At 38.4% G+C, this 27,856-nt stretch overlaps 1 protein-coding gene across 1 annotated transcript in view; it reads right to left on the minus strand.

The window, feature by feature from the left end:
* Positions 1-24,943: 24,943 nt before the first annotated feature.
* The window catches only part of LOC126100994 (vitamin K-dependent protein C-like), a 107,157-nt gene continuing 104,244 nt past the window's right edge, over positions 24,944-27,856 (minus strand). The window contains exon 6 of the mRNA XM_049911661.1: positions 24,944-26,100. Within this exon, the coding sequence (XP_049767618.1) occupies positions 25,828-26,100 (273 nt within the window). The 3' untranslated portion in view covers positions 24,944-25,827. The remainder of the gene's footprint in view (positions 26,101-27,856) is intronic.

The following is a 27,856-nucleotide window of genomic DNA, read 5'->3' on the forward strand; positions in this document are numbered from 1 at the left end:
ACAGAGGCATAATGATCTTGCTCCATGGGGTCTACAGAAGCGTCAGCATTATTCTGCTGTGGCCTGTGGAGTCCAGGGCAGAGAAACAGTTGATGTTGCGCAGCTGGGTGAGAGTATCACGTGGCGGCACCATCGAACAGGACCTACGAGTCACTGAAGGAGAAGACCATTTGCCTTTGTTTGACTTCTTCGAGCCTTCCCAGTGGGCAGAGGAAGACTCAGGTGTTGGTTGGTTGCAGGGATGTAGGAAATCTTCGCGGTAGTATTCCTTCTGTCCTTTCCGGCCTGTCAGTTGTGTAGCTGGTGACTGCATTCTGTGAGACAAGTTTGGTGGCATGTTGCGCAGCTGGATGGAGGAGACAGAGATGCTGTCATGACGCTGGGTGATTTCTCAAACGCGGTGCTAAATTTGAAGTCACATGTCTGCGTGGCCATGTCTTCCGTCGAGCAAGATGTTACAAGTACATTGTCCGCAGCTCGTGGTCGTGTGGTAGCATTCTTGCTTCCTGCGCCCGGGTTCCCGGGTTCGATTCCCAGCGGGGTCAGGGATTTTCTCTGCCTCATGATGACTGGGTGTTGTGTGATGTCCTTATGTTAGTTAGGTTTAAGTAGTTCTAAGTTCTAGGGGACTGATGACCATAGATGTTAAGTCCCATAGTGCTCAGAGCCATTTTACATTACTGTAGGTGCCAGATGGTAGACTGCAGGGTTTCCAACTTTCCAAAAACTTGCAAGCGACTAGGTAAGGCATTTTTTTTAACCCAGATCTCCTGGACAGCCTGCTCATGGAGATGCATGAGAAAATCGTGCAGCTGATGCAGCAGGAAGAAGGAGACAGACAATCACGCTCATGAGCATCCGTAAAACAGGTTACATAGCTGGTAGGGTGGCAACAGGACTCTCTAGTGTGGTTGTAATGATGTCACTGGTAGCAGTGCATCGGGTTCGGAATATATGGTCTGACTGTGGTAACTTCATAACTTACTTTGATCTTTGATGGAAGAACCAGTCTATCAAAAGTGAGACAGAGAGTGTGTGTGGACATTAAGGAGGCATCTACTTTTTTCATTACCAAATGGACGGCAATGACACCCTGATCAGAAAGGTACGTTTGGATTTCCGCCTCGGTCAGACCATCGAGTAGCCTAGTGTAAATAAGACCATGGGAAGAATTAAGTGTTTGATGGGCCTCAGCATGAACAGGATAGCCATGGAGGAGAGAAGCTGCAAGCAGCTGTTGTGCTTGAGAATCTGAAGTAGTCCCCCAAAGCAAAGTGCCATTGAATAAACGAGAGCAGGATATTAAATGTATTTAACGTATTGAAGGACTGACAATCTTCAGAACATGAAACCATGAGGAACCTTGGTGCAGCTGGGAGGGTCTTTGAATTGTCAGTCTCATTCCATTTACATTTTGTAGCTGTCGACCATGAAGATGATTGGCTCATTGTGAGAAAATCCCCCACGATTGCCCGTGTCTCCGATGATCCGATGATGCGCTCCTTCCAACTGGGGGTCCCCTTCAGAATGAGGCACATCCAGCTTAGGTGACTGTTCACACCTCATGTCACACCTCCCAAACACCTGACAGAGGGACCAAATGGCAATTTGGGAGGTAGCAGCTCATGCAATCACCCTCCCTGGGCCTGGCAGTCCCAGGGGGTACATGTCAACCCTACCTGTCGACCCAGGGCTGGGAATTACGTGTTGCCCAGTCACCTTTTATGCATCAGACGCATGGTCTGGTCTTCAGGAGTGCACAGGGAGGAAGAAAAAGAGCAACCTCAAATGCTGAAGCAGAGGAAGGATAGGAGAAGGTGAATCAAGAAATAAAAAAAGGAATAGTGGAGAGTATTCTGATATTGACTACTAAAAATGCAGAATACATTTCCAAAAACAGCCCAGACATGCTCCCCAAGGGAGGGGAAAAAGAACAGCAAGCGAATACACATGTAGCATGGAAGGAAAAAGAGGCTGCGAAGCTGTGGCCCCATGGTAAGAAGCACGAACCTGCCAAAGAGCGGCAAGCCCTGTGAGGGTGGGTCCACACTCGTGACTATCATCTCATTTTTAGCTCTATAGAATGAAAACTAAATCTAATCTAATCTAATTAGTATGTCCCTAGCACAAGCTTAGTCTGTCATCATCAATAACTCTAACATCATTGTGTTATACATAAAAACTATTGTCTCAATATTCTCTGTAGGTATCATCATCATAGTGTCACATCCATTTATATCATAGCAACATTGAATATCTCCATAAAGCGTCAGTCATCATCCTTATAACATACTAACAGCTAACTGAATAAACATGTAATTTAGTTATTCTACTCATGGCAACACCAGTCCTTTTTACTGGAGAAATACATTACCTTGCAGTTCTCAAATACCACATAATATTCCCTTGGATCTGACAATACTTCTATAAACCCCCCCCCCCCCCCCCCCCCCGCAACAACAAACACAGCTAGACTACTAACAAGGATCATAAAAGTCAACTTTATGTTTTTATTTCATACTATTATTTTTCTGTGCACTGAAAAAAATTATTGCTGACTGTTTCACATTGGCAATTAAGTTTATTTACAATTTGACTCCTATATTTAATTGTACTAGGTATTTTGATTGTAACATTTAGCATAATGAAAAACTTAGTGATCTTCACTTCAAATGTGGTTGTGAGTACATAGTCACTGGATAAAGCAGTTACTATATTCTTCCAGTATCATCAAGATGGCAAATTTCTCTGTGGTCAGTCAGATTACTACATATTACTTCTGACAAGATCCATGGGCTTTCTCAATTTGCTAATTTTTGTACCATAATAAAATTAATATCACCTAAGCAAGGTCAACATATTAGCCTATGACACTAATTCACTTACAGTACTACACAACTATTTACACAACATAGAACAGTAGAAGATATTTCATTATGAAAAGGAAAGTAGCTACTCATCATATAGGAGAGATGCTCACATATAGGCACAACAAAAAGACTGTCACAAATAAAGCTTCTGGCCATTAAGGCGTTCATCAACAATAGATGTACACACACACACACACACACACACACACACACACACACACAAATGCAACTGCAGTCTCAAGCAACTGAAATCACACTGCGGGCAGCAGCAACAGTGCATGATGAGTGGCAATTTAGGGGGCAGGGGGGGGGGGGGAGTGATAGTGTGGTGGGGATGGCAGACAGTGAAATGCTCTGCAGGTTATGGAGGGCAGGGGAGAGGTGGGGAGGGGGGGGGGAAGTATTGGAAAAGGAGAGAAGTAAAAAGACTGTGTGTGGTGGTGGAATGACAGCTGTGTAATGCTGGAACGGGAACAGGGAAGAAGCTGGATGAGTGAGGACAGTGACTAATGAAGGTCCTTAGCCCCACCCAGTCACCACTCCCACCATGCACTAGTGCTGCTGCTTACATTGTGATTTCAGTTGCCTGAGACTGCAGTTGTGTGTGTGAGTTGCATTTGCATGTGCACACTGTGTGTGTGTGTGTGTGTGTGTGTGTGTGTGTGTGTGTGTGTGTGTGTGTGAGCGCCTATTGTTGATGAAGGCCTTAATGGCTGAAAGCTTTATTTGTGACAATCTTTTTGTTGTGGCTATCTGCGACTCAGCATCTCTGTTATATGGCAAGTAGCAGCTTTCCTTTTCATAATATTGTTACATTCAGTCACAGGTTTTCCATTCATAGAAGATATTTTGGAACAGATAAATAGATGAATCAGAGAAAAACATGCAGTATAGGAACCAAAATGACTTTAGTAATACTGCAAGAGCATTGGGGTTCTGGGTTAGTCAATCCTAGGTATTGGGTTTGCCAATCCCATGTCACACAAAGTTTGTTACCCCTTGATGGAGCTATTGTTACATTTTCTAATGCAGATTCCTAGTTTTCACTTAGTTTAAGTTTTGTCACTGATTCATTAATTAGCCCTAGCTGTAACACATCACATTTCAGTACTTTTGTCATACAGTGCCTAAAATATCATCAAACTTTATTGTGTTTGTAATTTTTTTAACTTTGTACTAAAAAATATTACTAGCAACACTCTGCAAAATCCAACTTTTAAGTTTGTCAAAACATTCCTATAACCAAAATCTTCACAGTAACATGATACATGTATCATAGCGGCTTATCATAATATTTCAGATGTTAATAACCATACTGATATTTTTTATGTGTCATTCTGCCTTTAATTCAACTCTGCTTCTGATGATTTTCTTTCCTCTACTAAACTTGTAAACATACTTTGAGGATTTGTGGATAGTTCATATATGGTGAAATGTTTGCACAGGTTTCCTGTACAAGGTTGCTCCAGATGGACACAACTGTATTGTCTGAAATTTCACTAAGTTCTGTTACAGGTGAACTTGTTGAAGGTGAAGTTGTTTCATCTACAACAAATGTGCTGTTTTTTTTTTTTTTTTTAGTTGTATGTTCATCTTTGACAACAAGTTTGCTCTTGGAATAAGTTTCTTTAAAATATTACTTAATGCAGTTTTTGTTTCTTTCAGTTGGTTTCTAACTTCTTCATAACTGGAAGTGCTTGTTTTAGTGAGCTTTTCAGATCCAGCTTTAAAGAGTTGTAACTCAAATTAACTGTATTTCTCAAAGAGTTGTAAATGGAATTTATTTTATTTTATAACTTTGTCATACTAGTTTTCTTATGGTCATGATTGGTTTTGAATGCACTTCATAAAATGCCAGTATTAGTTTTAATTTCCCTTTGTAAAATGTCACTGCTGGTTTTCATTAATCATTGTATCTCTCCCATTTTAGCCAAAAGTATTCTGAGTATGTCCTCCTGTTCTGGTTTCTTGTCTGTTTTTGAATCGTCTAAATTTTCACTTGCATTGAATTTGATTGTGCCTGACAACCACCCCCTCCCCCCCTCTCTTCCCTCCCCCCCCCCCCCCCCCATACACACACACATGGTTTCTTTCCATTTCTTCTGTTATTGTCATTATTACTGATGATGTAATTATACAATAGTTGAAACCAAAAGATGTGAAGTTAAATCTTGTATTTATCATCATTGTTGCAGGGCCATACCCATTAAAAAGTCTTCTGCCCTTTTTATTTGTCCTTTTATTGGTTTAATAATTCTTTTTAGATATTATTATTAATGACTTTCACACTGAGCTCAAACAATTTCATTGTGTTTTTACTGCAGAATATGTGTACTACAGTTTTATTCCTGGAAATCATAAAGAAGATTAACACTTTGTCTGAGACGAAGGATACCAGACCAAGCCCACCAGTCTAAGGAAACCCTGTTCTGTCTGCAATCCACTTATTGTTAACTAATTGATGAACTGAAGTTCAGCTACAATTCTGTTGGAGACAGCTTTCCTGACATAGAATTGTTTCAATTTAGTTGTGGGACAAGGAGCCTAGAACAATTTTTGTTAACACTATTTGTTACCCAGTGTCCATAATTAAAATGAATATTAATTTTTTGTTCTACATTGCATGTTTTGTTGCACCAACAGCTGGTTCTTCTGTAAATTAATGAAGGTATGAGTTCGCCATCAGGCTCCCTGGGTGTTGTAAGTGTTTAGCAACAATAGTTAATCTTCTACACTAAACAAAATCATCAGTAATGCAGATCAGCTGTACTCTCAAAATAAATAGAAATAAAATGTAAATTTTACAAAATGAAACACCAGATTAAAATAATTTCCGTATGCATGCTTCACTTTTAAGCATTCCCAGAAACATTTTTCACATTCTGATACATTAACAATAAATCTATCTTAGGTGCAGAGGAGACAGGCTACATTTGACTACTCTCTTCCACAGCACAACACTGACTTTCCGCTACTGCTTGCAGCAGCATAAATGTAAACCAATGGTACATTTATATTGATAGTTCACAGACTATGGTTCAGTCAATAAATCCAGCCCTTTTCCTTCATTCCTCGTCCTTCCCCTTCAACCCTTCTGCTGAAGAAGGACCCATTGGCTCTGAAAGCTTGCCAGTTAAAACTGTCTTTTATGTGTGTGTTCTGCCACTGCTTGGTGAGTAGATTTTTTATCTGTTTAATTAAATAATTTTTCAGTAAATATATTGAGATATAATTACATTTTCTTAAGTTTGAATGATTAATTAGATTTTGAAAATTTTTCCAAATTCAAACTGCAACAGATATTTTAATGATTCAAATGGAAGGTGGTATTGTTACTCATTCTTGAAACAAAGTATATTTGATATTGCTTAATATAATTTGCACTAATTAGCAATTAAAAGTTTCCCTGTTTACACCACAGTTTGGGTCAATAGCAACAGTCATAAATATAAACACAGAACCCTATTGCAACAGACATTGGGGTCGATAGGGACACAAACATGTTTTTTTAAAAATACAAATTAACCTTTAGAATATAAAAATGTCATTTAAACAAGTGTCTGCCTCAGCTTACTAATGGTTCTTTCATGATTTGAATGAAATCTGAAATACAGATATATCTTCTACATTTGGGAAAACATGAATCGTATCATCTGTGGAGGTGTCTCTCAAAAATGATGCCACACATGTTTTTCCTTCACACACAACTTTGGGACCTCTCCCAATAAAATATTTTGGATCTCCCTTAAGGCTCTCAGATTTCCCTTTTACCCATTCCCCAATGTGTAACACATGATCAATAGACTGTTCTTCTCCATTCTGATTAGATGTGGAGTCTTCTCTTTCTTCAAACCTGAGATCATTGTCTTTGTTACCATCACTACCTTCATCTTCATCTACTGGTTCATCCACTGAATTCACCATGTTATGTGCATGGAAACACTTGCCAGGTGGTACATTCAGTTTCCTTTTTCTACCTGGCTTGGGTAAATCATCATCATGCACCTCAGATTCCTTAAGAAATTAACCAAGTTGTCGTTAACAGAGGTGGCTTCCACGTTTTGTTCAGATGGCAACATTTCACAAACTTGGTCCTCATTGAAAGATACATACCAGTCTTTTTGAAACCTGAACAAATGTTTTTCTCCATGGTTGCTGATAACATGTCAAGGGCTTGTTTAAAAAGTTGAGAAAGTACTTCTTATGATTTTGAGAACATTTTTTGTTAGTTCTGCTCTTTCAGTTCTCCAGGACCTTTGGCCAAACCTGTTTCAATGGCTAAACATTCCAACATCTAGAGGTTGTGTAACATGTATTGAGATTGGTGATAAGAAAACACACTCAACATCTTGGTTTTCTTTTTTTCTTTCTTTGTTTCTTTTTTTTCCCCACACACAAATCGATGACAACTGGAGGCAGATGACAGCTTGAGATGCCACCAATAATGATTTTTCTTACCTGAAAGCAACCACAATAAGGTATCACTTTAGAATTAAACCAGTCTATGTAATAGCTGTCATCCATCCAACCTGATTTACTTCTGCTAATGCCCCACCTTCAAGCCATAGATTGTATAGGTGTTTAGCTTTATATATTACACAAGGTGTCAATAGTGTACCATCACCAGTAGCAGCAAACATCATGTTTACATTTGATTTTGTTTGATTCATAACTCTGTCAGGGTACGTACAGACTCTTTTGCACAGAAGTTTTCTGCTTCCAGGATCATCTCAACGTAATTTAATATTTGCTCCTGGGAAACAACATCAAGAGTTATTTTCAATTCCTCAAAATAACAAACAATATGCTGTGAGTTAACTTTAACACTGTTATGGAATATATTTTGAGTTATTCATGGAGCATTATGTCTATTGGTGAAACATTGCGGCCAGTCTGGCCCTGGAAGAATTTTTTGGAATTGTTTTATTGTACTTCCATTCCTGTCAAAATGGTATCACAAGACACTGTAAGTCAAAGATGCTTAGTGGATACCCCATCTTGCACAAGTAACAACACTTTTTACAATCTTCACTTCAGTACATACACGTTTGCCCTCCTTTCTTTTTTCCCATTTTCAATTTCATCATTAGACATTTTGCTGTACCTTTCCAACGTATATTATGAAATTTTAAATTCTATTTCAAGCATTTTGGAGTGACATCCCTTTTTAATGGCTTGTATAGCCCTTTCCAGGTACTCTTGTGCATCATTTTTATGGTGACAACCTGTAGTATCAGACTGATAGTTCCTAACCATGCTATCCCTATTCACCCCTGAAAGTAAAACAAAATTACAGCATAAGATATCATATTTTATACTTTCTACAAAAAATACAAACACAATTGTAGCATAAATCTGGAAACTTTTGAAATGATTCCATAAAAGTATGTCATATGTACAGCAAAAGTTTTATGCCAAAACAAATATTACAAAAACAGTTGAGTTTGAACATGGCTGCCAACTTTTGATATGACTCAGAAGTGATAGTAAGCAACTATTCCAGAGAAACAAACTCATAAGGTGCTCCAGACACAAGATGTAACTACAGTCACATAATTTCACCTTTGGGTTAGCGAGAAATAAAACTTTTTTTGAACTGTCCCTATTCGCCCATGTCCCTGTATACCCCAGTTTCTGGGAAACAACATTACATATAAAATATAGGTTCCAGATATGGATTTTAGCCAATTATCTCACTTCAAAACAATATCATTACCAAAGTTACAAATGTAACAGAGATGATGTATCATAATATATAACAAATTTTTGCCTGTATTACCAACTACAGTACTCCAGGATTGCATAGGTGTAGTCTCATTACAGTATCTAGTGTTACTGAAGATCATATACATATGCAGACTGTGTAAAATGTATTTTTCTAGCTACACTAATAAGAAAAAAAGAGGGATATATACTGAAGAACCAAAGAAACTACTATAGACATCTGTACTCAAATAGAGAAATATGTAAACAGGCAGAATATGGTGCTGCAATTGGCAACACTTATATAAGACAACAAGTATCTCACGAATTTGTCTGAATGGTTACTGCTGCTACAATGACAAGTTATCAAAATTTAAGTGAGTTTGATTGTGGTGTTACAGTCAGTGCACAAGCGATGGGGTACAGCATCTCTGAGGTAGCGATGAAGTGGGGATTTTCCCATACGACCATTTCATGAGTGTACTGTGAACATCAGTAATCTGGTGAAACATCGAATCTCTGACATTGCTGTGACCAGAAAAAGATCCTGCATGTACGGGACTATGATGACTGAAGAGAATTGTTCAACATGACAGAAGTGCAACCCTTCCACAAATTGCTGCAGCTTTCAGTGCTTGGCAATCAACAAGTGTCAGCGTGTGAACCATTCAATGGAATATCATCGAAATGGGCCTTTGAAGCCAAACGCCCACTTGTGTACCTTTGATGACAGCATGATACAAAGCTTTATGCTTCACCTGGGCCTGTCAACACCGACGTTGGACTGTTGATGACTGGAAACTTGTTGCCTAGTTGGATGAGTCTCATTTAAAATTGTGTCAAGTGGATGGACGTGTACAGGTTCAGATACATCCTCATGAATCCATGGACCCTGAACGTCAGCAGGGGACTGTTCCATCTGGTGGAGGCTCTGTAATGGTGCAGGGTGTGTGTAGTTGTACAGGACCCCTGCTACTTCTAAATATGGCTCTGATGGACGACAAACTCGTAAGCATCCTGTCTGATCATCTGCATCTATTCATGTCCAATGTGCATTCCGACAGACCTGGGAAATTCCAGGAGGACAATGCAAAACACCACGTGTCCAGAATTGCTACAGAGTGGCTCCAGGAACACTCTTCTGAGTTAAACACATCTGCTGCCCACCAAACTCCTGAGACATGAACATTGTTGAGCATATCTTGGATGCCTTGCAATGTACTGTTCAGAAGAGAACTCCATCTGCTCATACTCATGGATTTACAGACAGCCCTGCAGGATCCATGCTGCCAGTTCCCTCCAGCACTAATTCAGGGATTATTTGAGTCCATGCCACATCATATTGTGGCACTTCTGTGTGCTTGCAGATGCCCTACATAACATCAGGCAGGAGTACCAGTTTCTTTGGCTCTTCAGTGTACTTTAGTTAATGAGAGCAGTCACCAAGGCTCCTATATACATTACGTGATGTAAATCTAAAAGTTCATCTTCAGTAGATGGGTATCAAAATACACCAACCTGGTAACAAAATCAATCTGAAGGGCTAAGAAGTGACTGGTTGTTACGTAACAACTTTCTCAGTAATATGTATTACAGCTATTTTGGTGTTCAACTGCATATGGAGAAAATCATGATACTTTGAATGCTTCAACATGAAACACATCTTGCTGTGCTGTGTTTTTGATTACTATCATAATGGCCTCTTCAACATGCTGAACATGTCCATGTAAGGGTGTACTGAAAAGAATCACGCAATTTTAAAAAATCATAATTATTATGTTATTTGAGATATGTGCACGAACAATGTACTGTTGGGAAGAGCAAACTCAAGTTTTACATGGTTCCTGCTAGGTAGCAGCAGTGTGTGCCCACTTCAGTTCTAGTAAAAATGGTGTCGGGACAACAGAAAGCATTTTGTGATCTACATTTTGCGCAATGTGGGCCAGTAATAACCATTCAGCATGACTTTTGTACTAGATGTTGTGTGGATCCTCCTACAGCACAGAGCATTAGGTGATGGCATGAACAATTCTGAAAAACAGGTTGTTTGTGTAAAGGCAAATCGCAGGGCCATCCCCGAATGCCACAGATGTCAAATGCACCCACCATTGTTTCACAAGAAGTCCACAGAAATACATTCACCATGCAGCTCAGCAGCTCAACATGTCCCCGATGTCCATCTGGCATGTGTTGCATCGACATTTGCACATGAAACCATACAAAATTTAGTTACTGCAAGCTCTTCATGAAGGTGATAAACAACAATGTGTGGAGTTCTGTAATTTCATTCATGGCGATATGCAGGATGAAAGTTTTCTTCCACGCTTAGTGTTTAGTGACGGGGCAACATTCCATTTAAATGGAAAGGTGAACCATCATAATGTGAGAATATGGCATATGAAACAACCACATGAAATTGTGCAACATGAGAGGGTCTTTCCAAAATTTAATGTGCAGTTTCATGGGAAAAGGTGTATGGTCCATTTTTCTTTGCCGAGAACACTGTTACAGGAAGCACATGCCTCAGTATGCTTGAGAACTTTCTTTTCCCACAGTTGGAGACTGATTCAAATGGCTTCATTTGCCAACAGGATGGGCATCTGGAAGTGCGAGAATTTTTAAATCAATGGATTACTGACCAATGGATCAGTCATACAGAACCAAATGATTCAGTCTTTCATTACTGGTCTCCAAGGTCACCAGACCTGACTTTTTGTGGTCATTTCTTGGGGGGGTTTATAAAAGATTCTGTTTATGTGCCTCCATTAGTGACAACAATGAATGAACTGAGACATCAAATAACAGCAGCTGTGGAAGCTTTAACTCAAGACATGCTCGCTGCCATGTGGAGACAATTTGAATACCACATTGACGTATGCCGTGCATCTCAAGGGGGCATGTAGACCACCTACAAAAAGGTACGAAGAAATAAATTTTTGAGTTTCTTGTTTATCAAAAAACAAAATTCACTGTATATGTTTATTAGTTTCAGAAATATAGACATGTCAAATCAGATTATTCTTCTTGATACACCCTGTATATACTGAATGCACGTGGTTCTTGCTCCAATCTGTTCCTGCCATTTTCCTAAGTGATGCTGTTATTCACTCTCTTTATGAATCACTGATTATTATTATTATTATTATTATTATTATTATTATTATTAGACATCAGCCCTTATGGTCTTATTATAACTAGATGCAATACATGCATGATGCTTTGCAGAAGAAGTGTCCGACACTGGCTTGGAGGGTTCACTGTGAGTTTCAAACAGGACTTCATACTTGATATGGTTTTCCATTGAGACATCACTTAGAGCATTTTGTCCTAGAACTGACACACCAGTGGTTGAGCAAGTTGTCTGGAAACAACATCTTTGATGGAGTGTGTTCTAGTTAAAATAAATCAATTTATATCCTGAATTTGTAATAAATAAGGAAAAAGTAGGACAGAAAAAAACAAAAGTCCACATAAACAGAAGATAAATGTGAATGTTAACTGCATCAGATATAGGAATATGACCTCAACAAAGATAGATATTTGTACTGAATTAGGTATGTGTAGTAAATTTGCTTCAGTTATGACATGTGAAATACAAGTCATGAATCTGATTTCTGAAAATTTAACACACTTCAGATTCATGCCTACAGGAAGAACGGTAAAGAGTTAAAATATGTCCTCAATTCTACAAATATATGTTCCAGCTTACAATAAATATGTATTTGGGAAAAAATACAACTATGAGAACACACAAATATTGCTTACAGCTCTCAGTTATAAACAGTGCTCTTAAAACTTCTCAAAACTAACCATTATATAACAGCACATACGAATTTGTATGCAGTGTATGAATGAAAAAAGAACACAAAGTGAAATTTCATGCTGTTTGCATGTTAAACATTAAAACATATACTTGCTAAATAATTTCCTGAGAACTACAGTTTCACATTACATGTGGAGAGACGAGTGAGAAACTGTAAATTCTGAGCAGAATGATATGAGAAATGACAACCGTTCATGATGTATAAAAATTATTGAATGTCAGATAGGACACACAAATGAGGCATTAAATGGTCATGTCACCTGTTGAAATTGAGTTCTAAATTAGAACATATATACAGCACAAACACAGTCATATTCTCAATGCTGAAGCCTGGATGGGCACAGGGACAGAGATGTGATGTGGGGCAGTTTACATGTCACATTCATGGACTGTTGTGTCTATTTTTGTCTTTTTAATTTTTTAATTAAAATATTTTGTGATATTTTAGTGTGGACCACAACAACCAAATTGCAGCACACCCAAAAATATATCCTCATTATATGTTGTTTGTTTTATGTGAAAAGAAACCTTAAAGTGTAAACTGAACAATGTTTTCTGACTACTGTCCTTATGATCTTGTATGTGAAGTCAAAAAACTCTTTCTCATTGTCTTATTGTGAACTAGGAAGAAAACCAAAAACCAGACAGTCACTTCATTATCCTAGCAGTAGAAACGAGAGATCACCAGCAGGTATCTGGAAAGTTCAGTCTTGCATTTGCAATTTTATTGGAACTGTTTTTAATTTGTTAAACTGTGCAGGAAAATTGCCTCAGTTGTATCAAAATGGCAATTGTTTTAATTTCACTTATATTTGCTTCCTGAACATGTAGATTGCACTCTACTGCAGATTGTGTTAAGGCAGAGAAATGTTAATTTAATTTGTTTGCTGCCTCAGTACAAAAACATTTCATCTCAGTTAAGGCTTCTTACAAATTCTGTCAGCTATTCATGTAATTCAGTATGTATATGTATGCAATTAAAACCTTTAAATTCTATATACCCTTCCCAACTTCTACATATTTACCTTACTGTGGCTCTGTTTATTTTTCTTCCCAGCTGATGGAAAATCCACTTGTGTCTGTCTTCAGTTTGGCCACAAATGCCAAGAGCAGTGGTTCAGTGCTTGATTTACTTGGTTTGTACTCAGTAAGTGTGGCATTCTAATCCCTGTGCAGCAATTCAGCCTTAGGTTTTTCATGATTTCCATAAAAAGCAAATGCAGGGATGAAACTTCCTGGAAGATTAAAACTGTGTGCCAGACCGAGACTCAAACTCAGGACCTTTGCCTATCACAGGCAAGGGCTCTACAATATAAGCTACCCAAGCATGATTCATGCCCCATTCTCACAACTTTACTTCTGCCAGTACCTCGTCTCTTATCTTCCAAACTTCACAGGAGCTCTCCTGTGAAACTTGCAGAGCCAGCACTCCTGGAAGGAAGGGTATTGTGGAGACATGGTTTTGGCACAGCCTGGAGGATGTTTCCAGAATGATATTTTCACTCTGCAGTGGAGTGTGTGCTGATATGAAACTTCCTGGCAGATTAAAACTGTGTTTTCTTTTCTTTTTTCTTTTTCACGATGTAAGCCTCAGAAAACATATACTTATCCATGTTGAGTGCATAGAAAATGGAACTGAAACTTAGATGAAAGACATAACTTTTATGGATTTGCCAGTTGCTTATGTTACTTGAAACCCAAAGTCAAGAGTATAGAATGTCATTTATAATTTATGTTGAATAAAATGCCAGTTTTTTTCTGTACAATCATATATCTGTGGACATCTGAGACAATAAAATTATTGAAAAATGCAAGGGATACTGTAAGCCTACCTCTAGCAATACACTGATCCAAAACTTTTTGGACCATGTAAGGCTTGAAAAATTCTTGAACCAGTGTATTATTTGAAGAAAGAACAGATAAAAAATCAGAAACACATGACATGTTTTTTACTTGATCAATATCATCATGAAACCATAAAAAAGCTACTGCATGGAAATTTCTCTTTATTGACAACATGTGTTTGCTAGTTGTCAATAAAGAGTGTGAAAATGAAAAATCATTTTAGAATATAAATAACAGGATGAATAATGATGACAACTCACTAAGTTGAGGAGGCACATAAACATGACTGTATATATCTAATGATATGGTTATAATAGAAGGAAACATTCCACGAAGGAAAAATATACCTAAAAACAAAGATGATGTGACTTACCAAATGAAAGTGCTGGCAGATCGACAGACATACAAACGAACACAAACATACACACAAAATTCAAGCTTTCGCAACAAACTGTTGCCTCATCAGGAAAGAGGGAAGGAGAGGGAAAGACGAAAGGATGTGGGTTTTAAGGGAGAGGGTAAGGAGTCATTCCAGTCCCGGGAGCGGAAAGACTTACCTTAGGAGGAAAAAAGGACGGGTATACACTCGCACACACACACATATCCATCCACACATACACAGACACAAGCAGACATATTTAAAGACCTTTAAATATGTCTGCTTGTGTCTGTGTATGTGTATGTGTGGATGGATATGTGTGTGTGTGTGCGAGTGTATACCCGTCCTTTTTTCCCCCTAAGGTAAGTCTTTCCGCTCCCGGGACTGGAATGACTCCTTACCCTCTCCCTTAAAACCCACATCCTTTCGTCTTTCCCTCTCCTTCCCTCTTTCCTGATGAGGCAACAGTTTGTTGCGAAAGCTTGAATTTTGTGTGTATGTTTGTGTTCGTTTGTGTGTCTGTCGACCTGCCAGCACTTTCATTTGGTAAGTCACATCATCTTTGTTTTTAGGTATATGACTGTATATATCAATACACACTCAGCTGCAAAGTGAAAATTCACTCTGGAAAAGTCTCTTAGGCTGAGGCTATGCAACATCTCCACAATATCTTTTCTTCTACAAGTACCAGTCTTGCAAATTTTGCAGAAGCACTTCTGTGAAGCTTGGGAGCTAGGAGATCAGTCACTGCCTCAAGTAAAGTTATAAAGGCAGGTCTTGAGTCAAGATTGGATAGCTTCATTGATAGAGCACTTGCCTGCAAAGGTCCCAGGTTTGACTCCCAGTCTAGCACACAGTTTTAACCTACCAGGAAGTTTTGAGACTGTAAATATTGCTAGTGCTGACATTCTTCAGGGCTAACTGCAGAAAAAAAACATTAGCACACCAGACATTGCCGTATACTGTGTAAGACTGGGCCTTGAAAATGGCCTCAGTTTGTCAAGGAATAGAACTGACAAATTTCTTCAGATATCTCATATCCATTTGAAATAGCACATTCATAATTAGCTTCCAAGGACCTACAAAGTTGCATGCACATTGATTACTATGTTTCACCTACAATGTCAAACAGTTCCAGACATTTTCTGTGGGATTAAGACTGAAGGACTTTGCAGGCCAGTAAAAGTTTGATAGGGTGTGTAGTGTCCCTTAGAGCAGGAACATATGTGTGCAGCAGCCCTGTGAATACAGCTGTCATCATCTCAGAAAATGTGAGTGTTCATAGCATACTAGGACAACACCTGGACACCAAAAATGTTGAAATAAACATTCTAGTACAAATTCACGTTTAGCTGACTGAGTGGACTAAACTCAGGGTATGAAAAAAAATCCTGATAGAATCTCAGAATCACTTCTGGCCCGAATTACTACATCAACACACCAGATCCAATGCCTTGTCGAGCGGTTGGTGCACGCGACACCGCACATCATTTGAAAATAGTCATAACTGTGACTGTTTGGACCACATTACAGGATTCCCATCAACTACTGTCAGATTTATATGTTGCTTTGCCCACTGAAGCCATTTGAGGAGCTACTTGGCTGAAAAGTAGTGGAACTGGTCACAAAAACGGACAATGGCCAGGAGAACAGTGTGCTGACTAAATGCCCCTCTGTATCTGCATCCGATGATGCTGAGGGGCTGAGGATGAAATTGTGGGCAGTCGGTACTGTTGGGCCTTCATGACCTATTTGGATGGTGTTTGTCTGCCCACTGAAGATGTGCACCTTTGTGTGTTGCTGTGAGCAATTGCCTTTTTTGATGTACACTATAGGGTCCATTGCCTTTAGTTACCTTTGCAATCTTCACTTGGAAACTGGTTGAGAAGGACCTGAATTCATTTTATTGTGGTGTTTGTTTGACCAGTTTTCTTGCACTGTGTTACATGGCTGTGAGTGGTTAATCTTTCTTCATAGACACATGGGACATTCTGCATTGATACACCAACATACTGGGCAGCTTCATTCGCAAAGTGGTCACAGACATCTCCAACCAAAATAGATCCTTTCTGCCATTCTGTCACACCTTCCTGTGGATCCATCTTACTGTGCTGATACCATACCAATAACTGTCACATGCACAACAGTTCACTTCCATAACCACCAGCTACCAGTTCTACACCAGCTACAATGCTCCAAAGACCAGAGGCCGTGTTGTAAAAAAATTCCCATGTATGAATTTCAGAAAGTCTGTTATGCAGGAGGAATGAGGCTCCAGACAACACAGGTTGCGAAGCAGCCAATGATATTGAGTGTGTTGTGCAGAGCTGTGTGTTCTGCCACTAGGTGGCCATGTCTGCTTTTGGCCCCAGTTTGGTGATGGCCATTCTTTTGGATGGGCAATTGATTTCTGGTCATATCCACATAAAGAGCTGTGCGGTACTTACAGGGGAGCTGGTTTATGGTATGAAAGCTTTTGCAGGATCTCCGTTTGAATACTCGCTTAAAGACTGAAGGAAATCCACAAAAGAATCAGCTTAAAAAAGCACACTGACTAACTTTGGAGTAATGCTCATCAGTTTAGGGGTTTCATCAAGTTTGATTAACAGAAAGGTCCAACAAAGAATGGTGTGTTTTGTCATGGAATAATTTAGTAAACTCAAGTGTGTTATGGAAATGCTCAAATATCTCCAGTGGGAGAAAGCAAGAGAGGCAGTGTGCATCATGGTGAAGTTCTAAAATTCTGAGAGCATGCATTTAAAAATATCACTTATTTCCACATTTGGACCATTAAATGACCATAATGAGAAAATCAGGGAAATTAGATCTCACGTGTACCCTTGATAACTGTTGTTCTTCAAACTCACCATATACAAATGGAATATGAAGACAGGAGGACGGGAGGTGATAATGCTACAAAGAGTGCACCCATGCAGACACCATAAGGCGTTTATGGAGCACTTGTACATGTAGAATGGGATACAGTGAAAAGTTGTATCAGACAGTGGTTCCACCCGTGTTTTCTACAAGCCTGTGACACTTGCAGCAAGAGTTTGGAATAGGTGTAGGATGAGGATGGACCATAATATTTTGTAGATTGAGTGTAATAGCAAATACCACATTTGAAGGGGTGGGAGGGATTGTGGGTGGCATGTTCTTCTTTGCCAAGCACAATGGTAAGTAGTTGATGGTGTGGAAAAGGATGTGACCATCAGAAATCTAATCTTAGAGCAACAAACTAAGTGGGACATGCTTCACTGAATCACCTCTGCCCCTTCAAAAGATACTGCCACCATGAAATCCCAATTATGTACACACTATCTGCCAGTGATACCTTGCCTTCTGACAACAGTCACACCACTGCAGAAACCATCTCCAAAAGTTTTCCAATTTACTGACATACTTCTCATAGCATCACTGTCCAAAAGAAATTCTCCTACACCCAGTGGAATCCTCCCTCCCTCCCCAATTCCCTCCCATCAACCCCCATAGAACCCTCTCCCTGCCTTGCTGAGCTTCTCCATCTTCCTCATCCAGTGAGGCATTTCACAAAACCAACAACTGAAACAAATCTAAAACATTGTTGTCAATAAATCTACCAAAACCCTCAGCCCCAGAGAAGTTTGTACAATCTTGATGCCATACCTTCAGCCCCATACCCAAATTCAATCAGTATGGACTTTTGAAAGATCTACTCTCCTCCTCCTCATCCCTACAGTGGGGACATCTTTTTGTCACCAACCAGAAGCCGAAGCTGATGTTCCATCCAAACATAACCCCTTGTCCACTCCCACCAAACCAATCCCTCATTAGTTCCAGGAATTCGTTACCTTCTACCTAGCCTCACACCTCTTTCCTATGCCCTTCTCAATAACATAAAGCTCTCAGTAGAGGAAGGGACAGCCACCCACAACCTTATGGCAGGCACTGATTAGATGACTCTTACTGCAGATGAAGGCTCTACCACTGTTATGATAAACTGCAATGATAGATAATCCATTTAGGTATCCACCAACTGCCAGATTTTTCTACCTAAAAGTCCTGCCACAGGGATCCCATCCTAGATAACCAACATAACCTTCAGTCCCTACTCAAACATTAGGCCCATATCAGAACCTTTCCACTAAACCCACCCCCTCCCCACCCCAACTGGTCCTCCACACACCTGTCTTCTATATACTTCCCAAAACCTAACTATCTAACCATCCTGGATGCCAAATTTTAGCTGGTTACTGTGATCTTACACAAAAGATCTCAGTTATTATTGACATTTACAATCAATCGCCCACACAGTCTAGTTTTCCATATCAAAGACACAAACCACATCCTTCATCACTTCTCTATCATTCCCAACCCATTATTACCTGAATTCCTACTCATTACTTCTGATGATAGTCCCATACACCACTACTACTCCCCAAAATCCCATGGATTGCCACTGTTGAACACTATCTCTGTCAACATGACTGACTCTTGCATATTTCAAGTTTATATCTTCATGATATGAAGCCAGGACCAAGACACTATTACTATTTCTGTGCAGCCTTCATGAAGTTGCGCCTGTCTCCTTTATCTGGTACTTGTCAACCCAGTGCCCCAACTTTGTGGATGCAGTAGTCCACCTCTCCTATAGCTCCATAAAAACCTACATTCATATCAAGCACACTATCAATAGCACCTCCTCACTAAAGTCTCTCCAATCCAACTTGACTACCCCGATGGCACATCTTCAGATGAGCAGTTTCTTGCATAGTGTGCTCAATGTCATACTAAGATCTTCACAGATAGGGGTCACCCTCCAAACCTAGTCTACAAACAGATCTCCCGTGCCACATGCAAACATGCCCCTAGTCCTCTGACTATTTCCGTGAAGGAGCCAGCTGCAAATGAGCACCTTGCTCACTACCTGGTATCACCTTGGTCTCTAACAGTTTAGCTACATTTGTACAGTGAAAACATCAGGATACAAGAAGAAAGACACATGTAAAATTATCCTAGCTTCCCATCAGCTATATGCCCAGTGTTTCTTTCATATGAGATCCCAGTGCCAGTGTTCAAAGAATTACCCTCATTGGAAATCTGGTGAGGATCGACATGATCCCAGTGATGAAAATTTTGTTTCTGAAGATAAGTCTGTTTGTAAGGGATTTGAACAGCATGAGCTGAATGATGTGAAATGAGATTTGATTCTATGTAAAAGCACTTCAGAAATATTACTATCATGAGTGCATCAGAAAAACTTACTTGTAAAAGAAGTTAAGTTATCCTACTTTTGATCAAGAGAAAATGCATTTCTGCAATACTTTTGAGGTGATGATGGATTTGTTCATTGCCACAACATACAAGCTTTAATGTAAGAGTTGGGAATTTCAGTCTATAACAAAATTGAACAGCAGTTGTTCACCGACAGCTCGAAAGGGTGGAAATTTATTTGGTGCAGTCCCAACATGCAACAGGCCATTCATTTTGTTTGCATGAATAATATGAAGACATAAAGAGTGTCACTGATTCATTGCAATATCACGTGCATAAATGGATCATGTGTATTGATGTTAATATGATCTGCTTCCTCATTGGCCAGTAACATGGATATTTCCAAACTGGGCCTCATGAAACAATTTGTTAAAGCTTTTTCAGTTACAGAAGATCATTTCAAGTGTCTCTTTACACCATTTCATAACTTATCATACGAATAGATAAAGACCAATGTGTTTGATGGTCCACAGATTCAGCAGATCATTAAAATATGAACATTTCATTAGAACAAAGACAGTACCTGAAAAGAAAGTTTGATTGTCGTTCAGAAACATTGTCAAATACTTTCTTGGAAATACACAATCACAGAATTACACTAAAACTGTCCTGCAACTCTTGGACAGATTCAAATGCTTGGTTGCAAAATGAGCATGAAATTGCGTTTTTACATATCCACTTTGCTGTCTTCCTGGAAGATCTTCGTGCAGTCAGTGATGACAAGGCTAAGTGATTCCAACATGATTCGGTCATGGAGGCACAATATCAAGGTAGATGAGATGTATATATGATGGCTGACTACTTCTGGAACATCAAGCGAGAATGTCCACATATTAAACACTCCAGAAGAAGCTATAAGCAAGAATTTTAACCTTGACAATGTTATGAAATGGATAGAGTGCTACTCACCATATAGCGGAGATGTTGAGTCACAGATAGGTGCAACACACAGACAAGTAAGCTTTCAACCAAAAGGGCTTTCTTCCTCTGGTAACTTCTCAGTATTCCAAATGTCAGTAAGATGTTTGTGTAAGTTCAAAGTGATTTGTACATTTGCATATTTCCAAAGTTCTGCCAACTAGTTGGTTCTCACCTGCTGCTTTATAACTCCGAAGTGAGTTAATCGCTGCTTGTACTTCACCTGGCTGTGGTGGTATAACTTTTTCTAAATGCGTTTTGTTTCTTGGATAAGGGTCAAATTCCAAATGATGTCCAGCTATTTAATAATTGTTTGAAATATTTAGCCAGTATCATTGAATTGTCATAATTGTTATGTGCTACCTTTCTGTTTGTATCTTTCATCATAAGAGTAGGTGGAGTGTATTTCGACTGGTACTGTTTGAATGTCTGATAGTAATCTATTGTCTTGTGGTGATTGAAGGCATCCTCGATAGATTTCAGTGAGTCCTTATGAAATTGCCTTTTGACCCTTGTAATTTCTTTAGCAGTTGATTAATTCCTCCCTGGAGCTTTCAGTTCTCTTTTGTTGGTCATTTAACCAGGCCTCATGTCTACGTTGAATTGCTACATCGCGTTCCTCATTCCACCAAGCATGTTTCTTGCATTTCCTTACTGCAGCTACTTCTTCAGCCAAGGCTGTTAATTGATTGACAGTGGCTTCTAGATTGTCACTTAAAGGTATTCTTGATCTCTCATAATATATCTGATTATTAATAATATAACTAGGGTCATATGTTCTCTTTCTATCTAACTTTTGAGGTTTGTTTTTTCTGTTAGGTGTCAGTTTGATTTTAATTTTTGAATTTTAGTGGTCTGAATCAACACCGGCACCATGAAGCACTTTAACATTATAGATTTCCTTATGGAATTTCTGATCCATGGCCATATGATCTATCTGGAACTCTCCTAGCTTGACGTTAGGACATTTCCATGTCATTAACTTATGTGGTCTTCTCTTAAACCTGGTTGTCTTCAAAAGCAATCCATTTGTAGTATAAAATTCAATTAACTGTTCCACATTCTTGTTTGTAAGTTTATGCACTGGCCATCACCCCACCACATCTCGAAATTAATTCTCTCATCCTATCTTCGCATTACAGTCTCCAAGCAGAATTTTAATGTTAGTTTCCGGTATGGTCCTTACTAGTTGATCAAGTTCATTCCAGAATTTTTCTGTTCTATCCTTGTCAGTTCTATTTTTAACATTAGTAGGAGCATGAATATATATCAGTGTGTATCTTTTGTTTTCCACCTTAATTGTTAACAATGTCATTCGTGAGGAATTGGATGAAAAATCCTCAATGGAATCCAATATTCTATTGTGTACCAACAAACCCACACTGAATTAGGGAAGCTTTTCTATTACCCTTTCTCCTGGTGGTCCCTTATAAAGTCAATATCCTCCTGATTTGATGGTGTCCTGCTCAGTATTGCGTAACTCTTGAAGGGCTGTGATAACTACATTCTGTTGATCTAAGACATCTGTTAAATGTTTCAATTTACCAATTTTCCTTAGAGAATTAATATTTACTGTTGAAAAATATGAATTCTTCCTGGTTTGTTAAATTTTAGCACCTTCTTATGTGGAATATGTTGCATGTTTGTTTGTTCATTCAATGCATCACTAGGTGCTCTGACTCGCCTTTGTCCTTAAATAATGAAACTTTTCAATTTGTATGAATGCAACTTAACATGGAGTATGAAAACAACTGTTCTTTGCAATCAGTATATCTGGTTAGTTTTCCCTTTATTTTTCTTTACATGCTCATTCTGTATGACTTTTGAGACAACTTAAACTGCAACTTAAAAAAGTTGCTGTGACAGGCAAAAACTGTGGTTATTTTTATATTCAGAGGTCAAAAGTTAGTCAAACAAGTGACAGATCTAAGGCAACCAAACTACTGTTCTTCAGCATAATTATACAATATAATCTAGAAGTAATCCCCATATTTGTAAGTAGAAGTAGGCTGGCACTAATCATACTTTTTAGTACATTTTACAGAAGTAGCCAGCAGTTGTTTCCGCCTGTTAATACCTCCACTCATTCTGCATCCCTAAATGCTCTCGTCTATGATGGGACCTATGGAGCACAACATAAGAGTGCATGAATGAGTGAATCAACAAATGTAAAATCACACACTATCATGACACATGCCTTCCCCTACATATTGCCAAAGCAGTATGATGGCTACAAAAGAAGGTGAGAACTTCTCAACCTGGCAGCGAAGGGCAGTTGTTTTCATGTGAATGCAGTCCCCTTTTAGGATATTTCACTTTGCCTAATATTTCTCAGTGGTGATATCCATCCCTTAAGAATAATTATGGAACATATGTCATCACAAATGTGTATTTTTTTTTTTTTTCACAGTGCCACTTTCAATGTACTTTTTTATCCACTGCAGTATGGCTGTTTTAGCCTTAGCAAGATATTCAACAAGAATAATTCATTTTGTATTCATCAAACACTGGCCATACCATTTTCAGAGCATCTAAGGAGCTTTCATCAGTTGATTTGGTTTCTGTTTCATTTCTGACAAAGTAGTGGGTCCATGTCCCCGCCACAATATGAAATCAACATAAAAATGTCAATCAGATTTATCCTTAACATAATTGAAACATTGCTGAGAAATTTATCCATGTATTTGCTTTTGGTACTGCCCATCTCCATAATTGAGTAATTGGCACTTCTGTGGAGGAGCTAGGTTCGGTCCCCATTACTGGCCGCAGTTTCACCTCAGTGGGAGAACAGTGCACACTCAGCTTTGTAAGGCCAACTAAGATGCTACTTTAATAAGAAGTAGCAGCTCCAAGTGGTGTGCTGAACCTCCCCTCCCCACACATACATGCACCTCTATACCACACTACTATTACATTGTTAGTTGCCCAAGCAGGTACCTTTTTAGTAGTGCTTCATGATTTTCACTATTCTGAGATTGATAAACTGCCAATGCAGAGTTCATTTTTGGTACAATAGTTTAGAAGGATGTTACAAATTTGGATAAGTAAAACATCTGTGCATTTCACACACTTATACACATATATGGACCAACTTTTAACGTTTCCTCAATGTGAGACTACATGTGCCAGGTAGGCACAACTTGAAATTCTAACTCTAGTATACTACTGTCAGTGTCAGTTTACAATAATTTCTCACTGGCTGTGTCAATGCTTGTGTGTCAAATAGACAGTTTCTAATTTCTGTTTTTATTGTCATCACACCAAGAAGTTATGTTTTTATTTCTCTTCAACAGAGTACAGGAAAGTGACCAGAATAAAATAGGAGAAAATTAAGCTGACTACGGCATATATTAAGAAAATTAGATTGCGCTATGTGGGAGCGAATAGGTAGGTGAACATATTAAAAACACAACACACATTTGAAAACGCACCACAAGGGAGTGGTGGTGGGGGTGGGATGGGGTGGGGGGGGGGGGGGGGCAGGGGTGAGGGAAGCAGAGATGAAGGGGAAAGACTGGACAGAGATTCGAGATGGCCAAAAATGGGAACAGATGAAGATTCTTCAGTTAACACTTCCAGGCTGCAAGGCCATGGTCAATACTTCATGACATTTCATTTCCAACTGTGGGACACATCTTCCAAGGTAAAATGGCTACATCTGAAAGCTGTTTTATACATCAACTATGGCCACTTACCTTGGAAGTTTTAACTGAAGAAGACAGTGGCTGTGAAAGTCTACATTGTATGATTAGATGGAGATTTCTTTTGAATACTCTAATCTTCCTCTAATCTTCATCATAAGCAGTAGGAATGGACTGATTTATTAGTTTCCTCATTCACACATACATACACACACACACACACACACACACACACACACACACACACACACACACACACACACACACACACACACAAAACTACTAACTGTACAAAGATAGTGCCTTTTGAAACTAATCATGCCTACTGTTGGGTGAGTTGTTATACTTTTACTGCTTCAGTTACTTACATTCCACCAGGACCTTTTTTTACCATAAGATACACAGAAGACAGGCTAGAGATAGAGACAATAAACTGATAAATGATGGCATTAAATACATCTGGAATAGGATGTTAGAGGACTGAAAGAACGAAATTAAGACAAAATTTAACTGGTTTCTAGGTGAGGCTATTATTGTTGAAAATTCTGTTACAAGGCAGTCTGTGAATGTGAAAATCATTATCCACTACAAATTTGCTAATGGAGGAAAGTGAGTGGAATTTGTTATAATAATAATACAAACAATCTAAAACATAACAATTTCACAGGCATTATTTACTCTCGAAGATAACTGAAGAAATGACTTTTAGTAATGTTTCTCTCAAATAAATAATAATTTTTATACTGATTCTATCTCTGACATACAGTCTGTGGAAACTACATCTGAAAGGTATTCATTACATATTTTTGCTTTTTTCACAATACTGTAAGTGCATTGCTTTGTACACACTCATCTACTGCATTTTAACAATGACAAAAATCAGATTTCACTTATGTTGTTTAGAAAGCAAATGCAGATTATTAACAGTAATTAGAGGGAAATCACAGAAATGTACACAAAATAAATATCTTTCCTGAGATGAGAATATGGCACAACACTAGAAACACTTCAGGACCATCATAAGGATAAAAACAATAAATATATTACAGAAAACTTTACAAATCATCTTATCACTGATACTGATGAGGGGGAAGACATATCAACTTCCACCTTAACACTACATTAACATTTTGGAAATGGGAAAACTTTTCACTTTCAGTCTACATGAGGACCATACCAACATGTCTACATTAAGCAAATAATGCTTTTTTTTTGTTTCGTGAGATGATTATCATGGCTGATACAGCCACTAATAAAAATATTTGATGGATTCAATTTTCTTCTTATTCAGAAGTGTCTGCTTCAGCTCAGTTTACTGGCACAAGTGCTCATAGCAATAAGAGAGGCAATGCAGTATTAAGACACAGAACAAAGGTCTCTGTGGGCACTATCAGACTAATGTCCATTGCCAATGACATCGCGTATCCACTCCACATAATTGGAGAGGCGTGTATAAATACCAAAACGTCGTTTCTTGCCACAACCTTCACCAAAACTTGTTATTCCAAATATTGTCCATCTCCCTCGAGAGCGACACAGAAGGGGACCTCCTGAATCTCCAGCACAGCTATCACGTCGGCCGTTGAGGTAACCAGCACAAAACATGTTGTCTGTAATCCGATATTCACGATATACTCGACGACATAACTCCAAGCGAGCTATAGGAACCTAGAGAGTGAGAGAGAACATTTTTTAATCTGATTTCATAGTTTTACATCATCACGTGTAGTCCCAACTACCCTCCCATTCAGCATGTGGAAATCAGGATTCTCTTAAGTAAAGTTTGCACTGTGCAAAGTTTTGTAAGTTGTATTTCATTTAATTCACTGTTTTTTCTCCTCTCAGCACAGCACATAATCAAAATTTGTTTGAGCAAAATTCCACTCAAGTATTCTCATACCTTATTTGTAAACCTTCCAAGTTTTATCACTTTTGGTTTTATAATTTCAGGTATGTGTGGTGAAGCTAACAAAAAAAATCTGCAAAAATATTTGGCTTTTAAGCTCTTTTTATCTCAAAACATTTTTGCAGAGTTTGAAATTTTGCCAAGAAACTGGATTTTGGTGAAGACAAATTAAAGACTTTTGCAAGAATAATTAAACAGTGGTTCTCTTTGTCTTCAACATTTCGTAGCCTTTTGTTAGAATTATAGGTCAGCATATGGCAAAGTGCACAATGTAAAGTTATTTCACTTGCTGTATCCATAAGATCCTCAAAGCATTAGCAAGACCAGCCACTAGCAAAAATAAAATTTAGTTATGTTTTTTAAACTATCAATAGCTTTTTCTTAACAATAAAGTTAAAAAAGTTCAAAAATTGTGGAATAACTGCCATGCTTCACTTCTTACTGTAGAGAGACTTAATATCTGCATCCATTTACAATTGCTTCCCAACAAATTGTGTGATCACTATAAGTTTGTCTTTATCACAATAGAAAGAAGCAATTACATAACTGGTTTCAGTTACTGAACAATTTTTAATTTGTTACACTTTGAGTTTTCTCCAGTGTGATCTTCCTGACATAACCATTTCCCTTCAGTTTTTGCACATCTGAAGATGGCTGTTCAACAACTTATACCAGCTTCTTTGTATCACAACAAAGATGAATAAAAATATAATGAACCATTAAAAGTTTTTTGTCTCTTTGACTGACAATTTGAAATCTTACAAAGTGTGCAATAATGGCATATTCTTCCCTGAAACAGTGATTTGAAAATATGTGTACATCTTCAGAGAGAAAAAATTAGCTTGGAACTTTGATATTTTATAGAGAAAAGAATGCTCTTTGTGGCTAATAAAAGTATGGATCAGGCAATCCTTAGAGATGCAAATGCTTAAAACTTTCACCTTCATAGCAAATTTTTTTATCCTCTCCAACCCATATGTATGAAAAACTATAAACCAAAAGTGGTAAAAGTTGCATGTTTGCTAAATCAACTATGTGAACAGATCAAGCTTTAAACGTGTGTGAATATTTTGTCGCAACACAATTTATTGATAGATTTGAGTTCCATTTGGAGCTAAAATTGTTAATTAAATGGAATAAATCTTTATAATGAGTACAATGTAAACTTTCAAACCATATGGCCTAGTTTTGCAGCTTTACCAAAATTATTCACTGAAATATAATGTTTCAAACTTGGCCAAAAGTTTTGAAATGTTGCTGTAACATTTTGTCACCCTTCACATACATGGCCCCAACTATCAAATTATTAAAACCTGAGAGCTAGAAATCTGTATAGTGTAGTGTTTTGAGAATTTCCATGTAAATTCTAGAACCACACGGCCTTCTACCATCTCAAACACATGATATTTTAAAAGTAAGTGAGAGAGAGCCTATTTACTGCACATCACCTGTCTGTCTATGCAGGTTTGAAGTTTATTGTGAGACGACTATAGACATGGCGGTCAAAGAGCACCGAAA

The sequence above is a fragment of the Schistocerca cancellata genome, chromosome 9 (assembly GCF_023864275.1).
Source record: "Schistocerca cancellata isolate TAMUIC-IGC-003103 chromosome 9, iqSchCanc2.1, whole genome shotgun sequence".
In the NCBI taxonomy this organism is placed as follows: Eukaryota; Metazoa; Arthropoda; class Insecta; order Orthoptera; family Acrididae; genus Schistocerca; species Schistocerca cancellata.